The 13,534-nt window shown below is 37.7% G+C and overlaps 1 protein-coding gene across 9 annotated transcripts in view; it reads right to left on the bottom strand.

The window, feature by feature from the left end:
- Nucleotides 1-13,534, bottom strand: part of FGGY (FGGY carbohydrate kinase domain containing) — a 325,810-nt gene that overhangs the window by 72,052 nt on the left and 240,224 nt on the right. For 8 of the 9 annotated variants that reach the window (XM_033008779.2, XM_033008783.2, XM_042807464.1 and 5 more), the window contains one exon: nucleotides 3,913-4,041. In XM_033008779.2, the coding sequence (XP_032864670.1) occupies nucleotides 3,913-4,041 (129 nt within the window). Of the gene's footprint in view, nucleotides 1-3,912; nucleotides 4,042-10,734; nucleotides 10,787-13,534 lie in introns of those variants that run through there. The other variant, XM_033008785.1, reaches the window with a different exon arrangement.

The raw sequence follows: 13,534 nt of genomic DNA, 5'->3' as shown, positions 1-13,534 counted from the left end.
GTAGATGGAAACTGAAAGTATCTGCTGGACATTGTGAAAGATGCCAGTGTTATTGCTGGTTGGTATGCTACATTTAATTCACACCTTCTTGTTTATGTCACCATAGCAAGATTCTGTTATCAAATTGGTCTGCTGAGGTTTGTCTTAGCATGATTGCCATGGTTATCATGGTATGATGGTTGGAAGTTATCAAAATAACCAGAAAAGTAAGGGCTAAAATTTTACAGTCTTCAAAAATCTGTCCCTTTATCCTAGCTGGCTTGAAACTATGTAGTAGAATAGCTATCATACAAAGAGTTTATTTGGAAGGAACAACAGAAAGCTAAAGTATGTCTTCTACCTCTTATGCTTTATTTTTCACTGCTCAAACACAGACATGCATGAGTTCCTATAAAGAATTTTACGTATGGCTGTCTAAAAAGCAATTTCCTTTACTAGACAACACTGTAACAGAATTCCTTAAAGGAGTTTAAAATACTGTTCACACTTTAGAGGGAACAAATCTATTGAACTGAATTGTCAGCATATGTTGCAAATGTATTTTCATAACAAAATTGAAGAGCCTCATGTTTAGGTATTTTTAATCACTAGGAAAACATGCATTCTGCAAAATAGCATTCTGGGCCTTTTTGAAATCAGTGGGATTTTGTCAGTGCCTTTACGAATGTTTAGAGTTGCTAGAGTCTACCTATTTGTGATTAATTGAAATCAGACAGCAAATAAGTCTGGAACAACCTCATAATAATGAAAGCTTAGATATTTTATTTGCTAAAAATAATTTAATCAATTATAAGTCACTTTCACCTTTAACTCAGATGAAATTTTCATACTCTGAGGCAGATTCAAAATCTTTTGAAGATTCTCAAGAGAGACTGAGAAAAAGAAGTCTGTATACCACACAAACTGTAGGAGACATTTTAGAAAAGCAGGCAACACTTAGCATGAGTACTTTTGGATCTCTTCCACAGTGACAAAGTATTTTAGACACTGTACAATAAATTACCTACTTTCGCTGAAACAATGCTGATGTCTCATTAAAAGGTGCAATGTAAACATTATTTTTATGATACTCCCATACTCACATTTTTATCTGTAGGCTCTTTTAAATTGGTACAGTAGGTCAAAATGTAAGACATAACTACTCGGCTTCTAGATTTTTCCTTTTCCATAATAGGTATCAGATGGACTGATTCAGGAATCATATATGGCCTCCATAGACATATGTATTACATAACTCTTTATCTTTACCTTATTTTATTCAAAACTTTGAAGCCTTCATAAATTTCAGGAACCTATCCAGCAAAAGCATGCTTTATATCCAGCCAAAAGCAGATCTGAACAGTGCATCAAAAGTTACTAACACTGAAAACAAGACGTCCATCATGTCATTTTGGTTTAGCCTGCAGGATACGAAAGAGCCCTTTCTGCTACTCTGCTATTACAGACTGTTTTTAAAACAACCAGCAGAATGTATTCAAGAATAAGAATAATGACATCCACTGGATGTTGTTGTCCCACAAACTAATCTAATGCTTACTAACATACAAGTCATATCCTTCAAACAAATTGTAAACCTCAATATTTCAATACAGATCACAGCAGAGTAAGCACTTAAACACACATCAGTACCTTTTCAAAACAGAAGTTTTAAAACTACAAGAGTTATTTCCAATATTTTAACATTTTAATACAGTGTTTCAAATATCTCATATTTTCTTTTCTTCTGTGCCCCTTTTATCATTATTAAAAGATTAATATGCTTTAGTGCATTACCATCCTTAATATCTTTTAATCAGAACACAGTTTAATTTCCTATTATCTGTGTTCTTTTGCTTTTCTGTTTTTTCTTCGGGAATTTCAGCTCTGTATTCTACACACTCTAAGTTAAACTAGACTTGAAAAAGACTAAGGTTCTTGTTATTAATAGCTATGGATGAAGGAGAGCTATTCAGTATTTGAGATGTAGCCACACAATTTTCTTTACATGCATTTGCATTCTCCAGCTCTCCTTTTGCTTCTGCGGTCTCTTTTGCTATCCAAATCTTTTCCTTTGTACTGTCTTTTCTACTAGATTCCCTACCTATTACCCTTCCCCGATTCAAGAACGATAAGTTCCATCTTAAATCTTCCTCTTTAGGCAGACTCTACTCAGTTATCGTGTGAGTAGCGTGCAGGTTCTCCCTTTGTGTTACTGACTCTTCCCGCTGTAATGTGCCTCTCCCTCTCTAACAACCTATAGATTTCTTTTCTCCTGGTAGTGATTTCAGTAGTCTGCTAGTGTTTGTGGTGCCATCTGGGAAAATGGATTCTGATAAACAGGACTAACAGAAGCAGACTGCCTCCATCCACTGAAGTCTTACTCTGTTGGATGCCAGTAGCTATGTATTTCTACTGTTAAGAGTTTCTTCACAGAAGACTATAGCAAATGAACAGCTCTCTATGCTTCTTTAAATTCATTGATTTCAGCACATGCAATTTAATGGGCAAACTTTTTGTGCTCTGAATCCAGTACTAACATAATGATGCCAATTAAATGAGGACTCTCCAGTGTCATTTTCACGTGCTCTGCTGTGACAATCCAGTTTTTCAGCCAGTTCATTATTTCAGGCCAGCTTATTATTACATCCTTTTCAAGAACACAAAACTTCTAGGGCACATAGTTTTAAACACATTTTTATGCAATTAGGATACCAGTTCACACAAACAGATTTTTAAGTCACAGCAGCAGCAACACATCTACAACACTAAAACTCAGTCTTCTTTTTTGCAGCTGGATATCTAATCCTTCTGAGGTAATAAAAAAGGCAATCTACACGATTACTTAATCTCATCAGAAACAGTTATCAGAAGCAAAGGTATTTAAATATTTTTAAAGTTCCAGCCTACAACTTCTAGAAGAACAAATGAGATTTAAAACACCACAAAATATTTGAAACAAAACTGGTACTTTAGCAGCTAATCACATTTAATTTAGATCTAGAGAAAAATACTCTGATGAGTAATAGATTTCCATTGAACAATACTCTTTCAATAACACTGAAACTTTCTGAGGTAAGACTTTTTTTCTAAACTATCAAACTAAAAAAACCTCAATTTCCTGCTGAAAAAGTTACATTGAATCACTTTGTTATTCACTGTATATAGATAAGGTCAAACAGCATAATAAGAAAATTAAGCCATTAAGCCTCACCAGATTTATTTCAACACAGCTGAAACTGGGCACATCAGAATATTGTGCTGGAAAAGAAAAAATTCTAAGCATCAGGGCTCCCACTCCAGTTATGCATAAAAAGTTCAAAGTCACAGATGGCGAATGCTGTGCAGTGGCCAGTTCCCCCTCTACTTTTGTTTCCTAGTTTGGATACATGGTATTTACATATTCTAACCCACTAGACCAAAAGCATAATTTCTGTTATATATCCCACATTGTGCTAGCTTAAATGCATGTGAAGAAGTGTCTGCTGCATTATTTAAACAAAGCATGAATTGCATCTAGAACTGAGAAGGAAGACTAACTATGAACAAATCTCAGACATGAGATTCCTCCCTCAGAATATTAATTTTTTTCTCTTGCCTATCCCCAAAATTTTGAGCAACAGAAGATGCAAATTCTCAGCACATTGGCTTGACGAGACAATGGTGTTTCATTTCAAGAATTCAAAGTGGAACTAGCAGAAGTTAACAAACAGTTTGGAAATCCAACTGAAAAGAAGTAAACAGCAATAGCCTCTTTCTATAAACAGATTTTCAATATTAGCAGTTACTGTGAGGGTTTTTTTTATTTTATGCTGCTTCATAAGAATAGCATCAGATCAAATTGCTGGATACAAAACAGGCTGTGAGAAAAATGGCTTTCTGAAATTAATTCAATACATTTTTGTTTCCAAGAATAGTAAAGATACAACTGAGTACCTAGTCCTCCAGCATGTGCATCAATGAGAGATGCTGCTACTGCAATTCCTTCAGGGAGACCGAGATCTTTTGCAGCTTCTGGCGTTAGACCTTTTCCAACAGACTCTCCAGGAGACAAGACGTGGTTTCCTGGGCAGACACAAGAAAAACCAAACACCTGTCAATGTACTAAACAGAAAAACAAATGTGTATGTTATTACAAGAACTCCCTTCCTCTCTCTCAAGTTAGTGTGGTATATATAAAACAAAAAAAGTGCATCAAAGACCTCTATCTGATGAAGAAGTATCTTTCATTATCTGTCTGTATATTAAATACAACCATGCTAGATCAGGCTGTCCCATAGAAATTTCAAAGTTCATAAGTATTCAACATCCCATCTAGACACAGAGAAAGATTTCACCACAAGCAATTAATTTCTGCTTGGCATCTTTCCAAGAGAGATCAAATACTTATGCAGAAATCCCAAGTTCTTGAGGTAGCTCCTGACGAGGCTGCCCGCAGCCATTCTCTGTGCATGTGAATGAGACTCAGCTCAGCTCATGCTCACAACTGAAAACTGCACCTGTTGCACAAGGCAGGGGCCAATTTTTTTCCCATTTCCATCCTGTCCAGCAGTTTCTGCTAGGAGTAAGGTGGCCACAGTAACAGAAACTCTGAAAAGGAAACAGGCTTAAGCAGCAAATTCCTCCTATTGCAGCTGTATTTCCCCACAGACTTAAATAACGCCTTTCAAGTCTTCACTGTCCTTATGAAGTATGAAGAACACGATGGGCACCCCAAACAAAAGTAATGCGACTCTTCCCTCTTGGTCCTGTCACCAGGGAGCAACCAGGGAGTGTCACCAGGTCCCATCTGCATTTGTCTCCACTACCATAATGCGCATTAAGTTTTGTCTTGCGAAAAAGGATTGTTTCAATAATTAAATGATGGTGACAGAGATTGCTCGTAGCTTTGAAGAACAAACCTAGAATCATTAAACTTTCAGAATTTAAGGACACAACCCACCCTCTCCTGAGAGCCTCTTCTCTGGCTGCTGAGTGTAACCACAGCCGAAGCAATGGGACTCAGCTCCTGGAACCGCACACACTTCCCTATTTATCTAAAGATCTGGTGGGTGAGAGGCAGTGAAAGGCACAGCGAAAGCTCCCATGTACCTCCCTGGCAATACCATGGCTCTTCGTACATATCTGCAGCGTTTACTAAATATAACAAATTTTCTGGGCAGAGTTGACAAAACTCCTTTTTAAAATAAAACAAGCCTATTTTCACAGTCAATTGAATTGAGAATGTTACACCTAAAGCATGTTTTGATGTGTAGAAAGGAAGTAAAACATCCTCCACAATAGAGATAATTATAAGGAATAGCATATCATAAAATATCAGGAATAAACTAATGCCCATGAGCATAATCTTCTAAAAATACAGTTATACTACCTTACTGTTAGATGAAAAGAATGTTATGATATTAAATTCACAGGTGAAAAACAAGTCTTCAGTTTTACATATCACTTAGATCTTTGTCTTTGCTGTAAATGGTGTTGGTTCTTTGCTTTAAGGAAGGTTTCCACTTCCTGACAGATGCGGTGTATGGAGCACTTTGTGATTTGACAGCACACAAAACTTCTTGGTGTTCATTTCTCCAAAATTCTATTCCATTGACAGCCACTCTGCTGCCTCTGAAATGCTAGGCTGAATGTCATACTGTAAATTTAAAACAAAACTGTATAGCTAAAACTTTTGCTTTTGACTTTGGGCTTATATTTAAATATTGGGTGCAGTAACCAAACCTCACCATTTAGCTTATACAGAATGAAGTGATGACATTAAGCTATCTCCTCACAGGTAAAAAATGTCTGTATTTTATTAATTCTTAGTGTGAAGTCAAAAAATTGTGCTAGCTTTTTGAGAGGTGTATCTTTTGCATTTTTTCCCCAATAAGCTGGAGAGCAGGATGTTTCTCTTTAAGAGAATTTTTGTATTACCCTTGTGTTTTTTTAAGACATTAGAGAATAATACCAGTAAAACAAAGTTGTGTGCTTCTCCTGACATTCAAAGACCCTGCAGATGGAAGGAAGTTCAAAAGAGTTCATGCAGCTGAAAACCACATATTTTTCTTCAGAATCAGTCGCCTGACCTGAAAGCATACAAATATCTTATATATACAGCATGAGATGAAATTAATCTGAAATAAAACCTCTTTCCAGGCACTCAATTCCATGGTTGGCTTGTTTATATCAGTCATACTGGTCAAACATTTTAGTGTGTAATTATTATGTGGTTAAACTCCATTTTAGAGATCAGGGTTACTATTAGACAAAATCTTTTCCTACCAGGTTCTCAATTACTGTATTTCTAGTTAATAAGCACTAAGGGAGCAATTTCAGAGATAAAGATAATCCTTTCTTCTGCAGTCCAAAATGACCCTATAGATTCCTCTGGTACCAGTTATATATCAGAATGACCAGCAGCATTGCTATCCCCCATGGGCATAAAGCATGTGAGAACGTGCAGGGATCGGTTTCTCCTGATTTGAAGATGCAGCATAATAATCTTGTATTTTTAAAAAATTAATCAACAGTAGAGTATGCCCCATCTGTTTTAGGAGTTGAAGTAAACCTGAACAATTATTCCTTGACTGAAAGCACTTCCTGACAAACTGGGAAGCGACAGCAGTCAAGTCACCCATGATAGGAATTGTGAAGGGGAGTCTCCTCGGTCACCCAACAGTCAGGGAGTACAGAAAAGAGGTACCAGCAAGTGAGTGCAGCAAGGAGAGGATACTGAGTCTGCTCCTCTACTTCATCCTTCCAGCTTTAGAAATCAAAGAAAGGTCCGCTACACCCATGCAATATGTTCACAAGGAGCTCTGTGAAAGGGAAGAAGCAGGCTGTGCATGGGCACTCTTTCTGTCATCATGGAAGTTGCCTCCCCACCCACACGAGTGTGAATAAGTAGGTGTGGAATGAGCTGAGCCTTGACTGAACCACATGGGTAGAGACCTGGAAAGAGAACTGCAGTTCTCATGGTTTACTTTTCCCTGAAAAACTAGAAAACTCGGCTAATAATCAGTATGATTAGAATCTGTAGGTTAAAAAGCTATTAAATGATAAAATAAAAAACACAAAAAGCAACCAAAGAGGAGCCACAATTAGAAAGTAAAGCATTTGAAACAGATTATACTCTGGTACTAGACCGGGAGAGAGTGAACTGACTCTTACTTGACCAAACCACAGTGGCTTTAGAAGTCAAGGGACAGCTACTATAAAAATAAAGGTATTCTAGAACTACACACCAGCATTTCAACAGCAGGTGCTGCCACCCTTAAATCCTATATGTCAGGGGAAAGAAGCTGTCAGAGAGCGAGGAAGGGAAATGAGAGCCGCCTGCGTACAGAGGCGGGCAGTGAGAGTATTACAGAAGGCTGCATAAAAGAGGCAGTGAAAGGACCGAGTCTTCTCAAGGCTCCTGCCAAAGTAAATGTATCGAGTCTTTTGTTTACAGTAGTCTCCTGTGCAAGTCATTTACCTTTGCTATAATGACTTCCAAAATTAGACCTAACCAAACAAACCCATAATGGCTGAAGCTGGAGAACTTTCTGTTTCACATTCATAGAGCTGTTTCACTAATGCAATGCCTTAATCCACAACCTTTTCATTTCGTACGAGACAGACTATTTCTAGCTATTTTTTCCCCTATAAAGCAGCAAGTTTACAAAAGGAAAAAGCTGTCTGAATCTCTTCCTCTTCTTTTATCCTTCTTCGAAGACTAATGTTAGAATTTGCTATGATCAGGTTTTCTTTAAAGAATTTATGTGGTACCAACGACCCTCTACCTTTTTAGGCGGTTACCACAGCAACCAGCTATTTACCAGACGCAACACACAAAGCAGACAATACATCTTCAGTCAACTTTAGTAATCGAAATTCACTGTACTGGCTTACTAATATTTAACAGAACTAGGTACTTTAGGATGTAGACCTCTTAAAAAACAACAAAAGCAGAGCGCAGCAGGGGGCCCAGCTGACTCAGCTATGATATACTCACTGAGAACAGCTTTTCATCTATCATGCAGAATGTGGCTGCATTTCATATGCACTTATATTTGGCTGTATAAGTGCATAAAATACAAAAGGAAGACAATCAAAAGGAGATGTCCCTATTCTTCACTAAACTGACACAAGCAAACTTGAACTTGGAAATATCAATCCCTTGCTGAAAACCCAGCAGCCTCAGAAAGAAACCCGACCAAAGGGTACAGCCTGTCTCCATTTTATAGCCTCCCCCAAACTGGACAATCTATATGCTTTTTAATTTAAAAAGCAATATACATAATCCTGTTAAATAAGCAATATATAACATGCACTGAAGAAGTTATCTAGTTAAACAGAACGGCTCTAAATAAGCATCAAAGGAAACAGGTTCTTAGTAAAAAGCAGCACTGTCCATCCAAATGGATCTCACAACAAGCGATGTAAGGGATTTTATCCCTCTCAATTACATACAATACTCACATTTAACTGAGATATGTATGGCTGATTGTTCCACAATTTTTAATCCATCTGACTAGGCAAAATAGTGCTAAGATCAGAAGGAAACAGGATAATGATGTGGACTATAAAATTAGAATATTAACTTTTTCTTAGGACTGAATGCATGGTGGTTAAAAGGTGTTAGAAACAGCCAGATTTGGGGCTTTTTTAACCTGGAAATACCCTCCATAAAATTTCCTGGTTGGCAGTTAAAAACTTCAAATTTTTATTCAGGAAAACCAAAACAAATTGTGATATTATAGGCCAGCTTATTTAAAAGTGAGAAAAACAGTTGGTTAAACAAAATCACTTTGGCTTTCTTTAGTTCAAAATTCATCTCTGTCTACGCGAGCTGCCACAGTAGCTTGAGGCAAATCTAATTTGGGTCCTTTCCATCCCACTCTCCCATACAGCTTATGCCTTTGGCTGAACTACATCTCAACTACCTAACATGTAATTACTTAAGGCAGACATATTAGGCTGCTAAATGCTGGCAGAAGCAAGCAATCTATGTGCAGGCAGATCCTGATTCATTAAGCGGAAAAATAAATTGGTCTGCAGACCACAGGTGTCTACTGCAACAAGGACTATTGTCTTCTTGTCCAAATGAAAGAAGGCTACTTCATGTATAAATGATAAACTTCCCTGGTTAAAGGTCAAAAGAAGAAGAAAAAAGCATTCTGCATCACTGGATCATTAGGCATGTACAGTGACAGATGTGACTGAGTTTTCTTTACTAGTCTTCAGTGAAACAGTACAGAATGACCATCGCTTGTAATGCATGGTTCACTACTTGCTATGCTGACATGCGTACAGGTGTACAACACATGTATCTGAATGTCTCACTAAGTAACTATATGCGGTGTATTTGCACCCAAACTCAGCTACCTGATCTCACATGTTTTGCTTGCAAACAATAATTACAATAGGCTGATAATGCAGATTGCTAGAACTTTACAGTACATATTCCTCAGAGTCTCTCTAAATACAAAGATCATCAATGTAGATGTTGTGACTATTGCTCTACTTTCAGAGTTGCAAGTAATTAGACTTTGGTTTGGTATACTACATCACTAAGACTGTACAGGCAATTTAGCTTGTATTAATTACAATTATTACTTAACAGAATGTTTTTTATTACTGGATTTTTTTTTAATAATTCACATGATAGCAACTCCTCTTTGAATAAATAATTATCCCTTTTTCAAAACCAAAAGACCAAAAATAACCTGGTCACTGAAAGGATGCTTTTGAATCTTTTAGCTAAGCATCTGATACCTGCACAATCTTATTCCCCACCACATTCACACAGTATCCAGTTCTAATACCCGTACCGAGAAGATACTGATGCATTATAAAGGGTTCAGAAATGAGTCAGGAACGCAATTACAAGGATTGAGAAGTATGACAGTTCAAATAAGAGTTTTGGTGAAAAACCTCAAGCAGCTCAGTGTTTTCCTTTAATGTAGAAAATTTCAGTCTATGCAGGTCAGGCGTGTCACTACAGTCTGCCAGACAGAAGTAAGAAGTTAAAGTTCAGATGAAAAATAAAGTGTATTCTTTAATTAATTTATTAATTTTGAGAAATTACAGCAACTAGCAATCAACAGCCTTTAAGTCTGAAGTGGGCTCTCCATCACAGGAAATTATAAAATCAAGATTGGTTCTAAGATACACTTTAAACTACTTAAACATTAATTTTAGAGAGTCAAACAGCCTCTGACTTGGAGGAAGTCAGCAAATTGTTTGAAAAACTTCTGGTTTTGTGAATCTTGACTCATAAAGCAGACATCACGGTTTTAAAAGCTATCTCTGTGAAATTTAAGCAAAAAAAAAAAAAAAAAAGAAGATGAAGAACAAATCAGGATCAGGGAGAGGAAGAGTCAGGTAAAAAGAAGAAATGACCCAGAACTATTCCAAAAATGCATTTTTTTTTCTTTAGAAGTGTATGAAAAATAAGAAAGGAGAATAACATTTGAGAAATTTAAATATTAAACAATTATAATAGGCTCAAAGTCTGCTCAAAGCTTCTCCTATGACTTTTAAAAACAGAAATTTAAATAAAAAGCTCCTAGTTCTAATACTAGAAAGAAAAAGTTCACAAGTCCGCAGTGTTGTCAGAGCAGAAGAAAATATCATTTCCCAGGCAGACAGAGCCTGAGACCGGAACCGTAGAAGTGGACAGTGGGAAAAATTTTATTATTATTTTTTGAAAGCTCTAAGCTTTTACTATTAGTTGTCTAAGCGATGACGGAGCCTGAGGATGAAAGAACACCACATGGTACTCCTCACCTCTTGGAGCAGAAACAAGGGACAAGTGGAAAGGCACCATCTGCCAGCAGGACTCAACCTGATGATAAGCAGGGTGAATAATGGCTCCTTTAGTTACAGTGGAAGAGGAATGGAAAATGTCACCCAGGAAACGCTGTAAAGAAACCTGAGCTACCCGAGTTTAGCCCAGCCTATTAAAGAACAGTTATCGGAAAGAGGAAGAATACCTCAGGCTGAAGAAACCGGCCAACAGGACACTTGTAAAATTCAAGGAAGGGAAAAGCCAAGTTCTGTGCATGAGGTGGAAGGACCCCATGCACCAGGACAGGCTGGGGACCGACTGTCTGAAAAGCAGCTTGGCAGAAAAGGACCGTGAAGTCTGGTGGACACCACGTTGAACAGGAGCCAGGGATGTGCCCTTGCAGCACAAACGGCCAACAGCGTCCTGGGCTGTGTTAGGAGGAGTGTCACCGGCAGGCCAAGGGAGGGGAGCCTTGCTCCCTGATCAGGAGGCCACATCTGGAGTGTTGCGTTTTACACTGGGCTCCCCAGTACAGGATAAACATGGACATACTGGAGCAAGTGTAGAGAAGGACCCGAGATGACAGAGGCATGTCGTACAGGGAGAGACTGAAAGACCCGAGACTTTAAGGCCACCGAACAGAAGGCTTGGAGGTGGGGGGGCGGATCTTATCAACATGTATATAAATATCTGATGGGAGGGAGCAAAAATGACAGATCAAGACTCTCCTCAGTGTCACCCAGTGACAGCACGAGTGGCAATGTGCACAAATGGAAATAAGGAAATCACATTTAAACAAAAGAAAAAATGTTTTACTGGGGAAAGGTGATCAAGACACTGGAACAGGGTGCCCAGGCAGATTTTGGAGTTTCCATCCTTGAAAATACTCAAAAGTCAACCAGACACAGCCCTGAGCAACCTGCTGTAGGTGACCCTGCTTTGAGCATGGGGAGGGGGACTAGATAATTTCCAGAGGTCCCTTTTAACCTCTACCATTCACGTGATTCAGTGAACTCAAGATGGAAAAAAAACAAAATAGAAATCAGAGGTAAGTGTAGCTTTTCTGAGAAAAATTATTTCTAACTTCTTACTGCTGAATCATATATTATGAAATAATGCCTCAAGCTTTGAGGAAGGAGACACCCTAGAACCTATTTGCACTGTGCCAGTTTCAGCTCCTTTGCAATTGCTACAACTCTTGGACAGACTGAAATGACAGGAAGCCAGAAAAATGTTAGCATATTTGGAACACTCTTCAGTTGTAAATTCCATGGATTTTGACAGCATGTAAGTGTAAATATCCTCTGATTCATCCTTTTAATTTTGTTTGAAATTGTAAAGTATTGTAATTTATTGGGGGTAACAAAAGACCAAAGAAAGACAGATAAAGGGACCCCATACTTAAGCAAAGCCTTTAACTTATTATTCTCTACCATTTACAAAGTATGGTGCTTAAAGCTCATTGTTACAATCAAGCTTTATGAGGAACTGGAAGCTACAAGCTGACCTGAAAAAAAAATTCATCATCCTTTTCTCTCAGCTTTCAGGGAAATCCCTCATATACTCTGGAGCACCTGGCATCAATGGCCTTGGAAGATAGAAAACTGGCTGAACTAATGAGTTGACCACTCCCTTCACAGCTGCTGTAGCATAAATTAATACTGACTGTATTCTCCCACCCTGGACTGAATCTTTTTCAGTCTAAATGTAAATAAATGAGCAGAACTTCCAGGTATTAAAACTGACTACCTCTGATAAAATACATGAAAACATCAAGCTTCTAGTTCCCAAAGTCCTGGAATTAAGGGAAAAGGTATGGACAAGATATTCCAAAGTGCTAGGGCTGTACACAAAAGCATAGAGTGCTGGAACAGGGAGGCTGGCACTATGGTTCTGATGTGTGGGAATAGACCACTAACCATAAATGCAATGTAGAGCCAAGTCAAACCCTTCATAATTGAAAACACAGTGTCAAAATTTAAAAAAAAAAAAAAATATAAAATAAAATCAAAAGAAATCCCCCTGGAGATGGATTGAGGCAATCTGTAGAAAATGGGAAGCATTATTCTTGAAGGTGGCTAAGAAGGATGGCTAAAAGATGCAGAGTGGGATTTAAGGAAAGAGATGCATAAGGACTAGAGGGTGTTCTTCCTTACACCACCATTACCTACAAAGTCAAAAATCAAATATGAAAGAATTCTACCAGTCTTATGCTAAAGCAAATTAAGCAAAGTTACAGTTTTAGAGTTATGAAATAGAGAAGTGTTGCTTGAAGACAGACATAAAACTCTGATCTCCATATTATCCAGTCATATGAAAGTTTAAGGGAAAAAAATCCAAGTAATTTTAAGAAAGTTTATAATGTTGTGAACAGGATTGCTGATGACAGTTGTCTACGAAACCCGATCTGCTGATATCACAGTCTGTCCATGCAAGAGTTATTTTCATTAGCATATTAATTTCAAGCACTCAAAGTTCAAGGCAATCACTGAACTTCTATAAAACTTGCGAGATTTAAACAATCCAAATAGTTTTCTCAATTTTGCCTCATACGTACATAAAGATCCCATATGTATGAGCTGTGTATTTATTCACTTTTGAAGATGTGCCTGTAAATTCCTAGTCAGGAAAAAATGGGAAATGAGCTTACAAAATCCTTACCATGTTGAAGAGCTGTATTTCCAAGTACAAAGCTTGCTTTTCAGAAAAATGCTTCATTAAAATCAGTGTGCTGTTCCATCACAGACGAAAGAAATGGACAAACACCCCTTTACAAAAGTTAGCAATTTAGCCTTCAAC

Source organism: Tyto alba, unplaced genomic scaffold (genome assembly GCF_018691265.1).
Source record: "Tyto alba isolate M040663 unplaced genomic scaffold, T.alba_DEE_v4.0 Super-Scaffold_1000006, whole genome shotgun sequence".
NCBI classification, from domain to species: domain Eukaryota; kingdom Metazoa; phylum Chordata; class Aves; order Strigiformes; family Tytonidae; genus Tyto; species Tyto alba.
The sequence above is the reverse complement of the archived record's forward strand: the minus strand, read 5'-3'. Positions and strand labels throughout refer to the sequence as shown.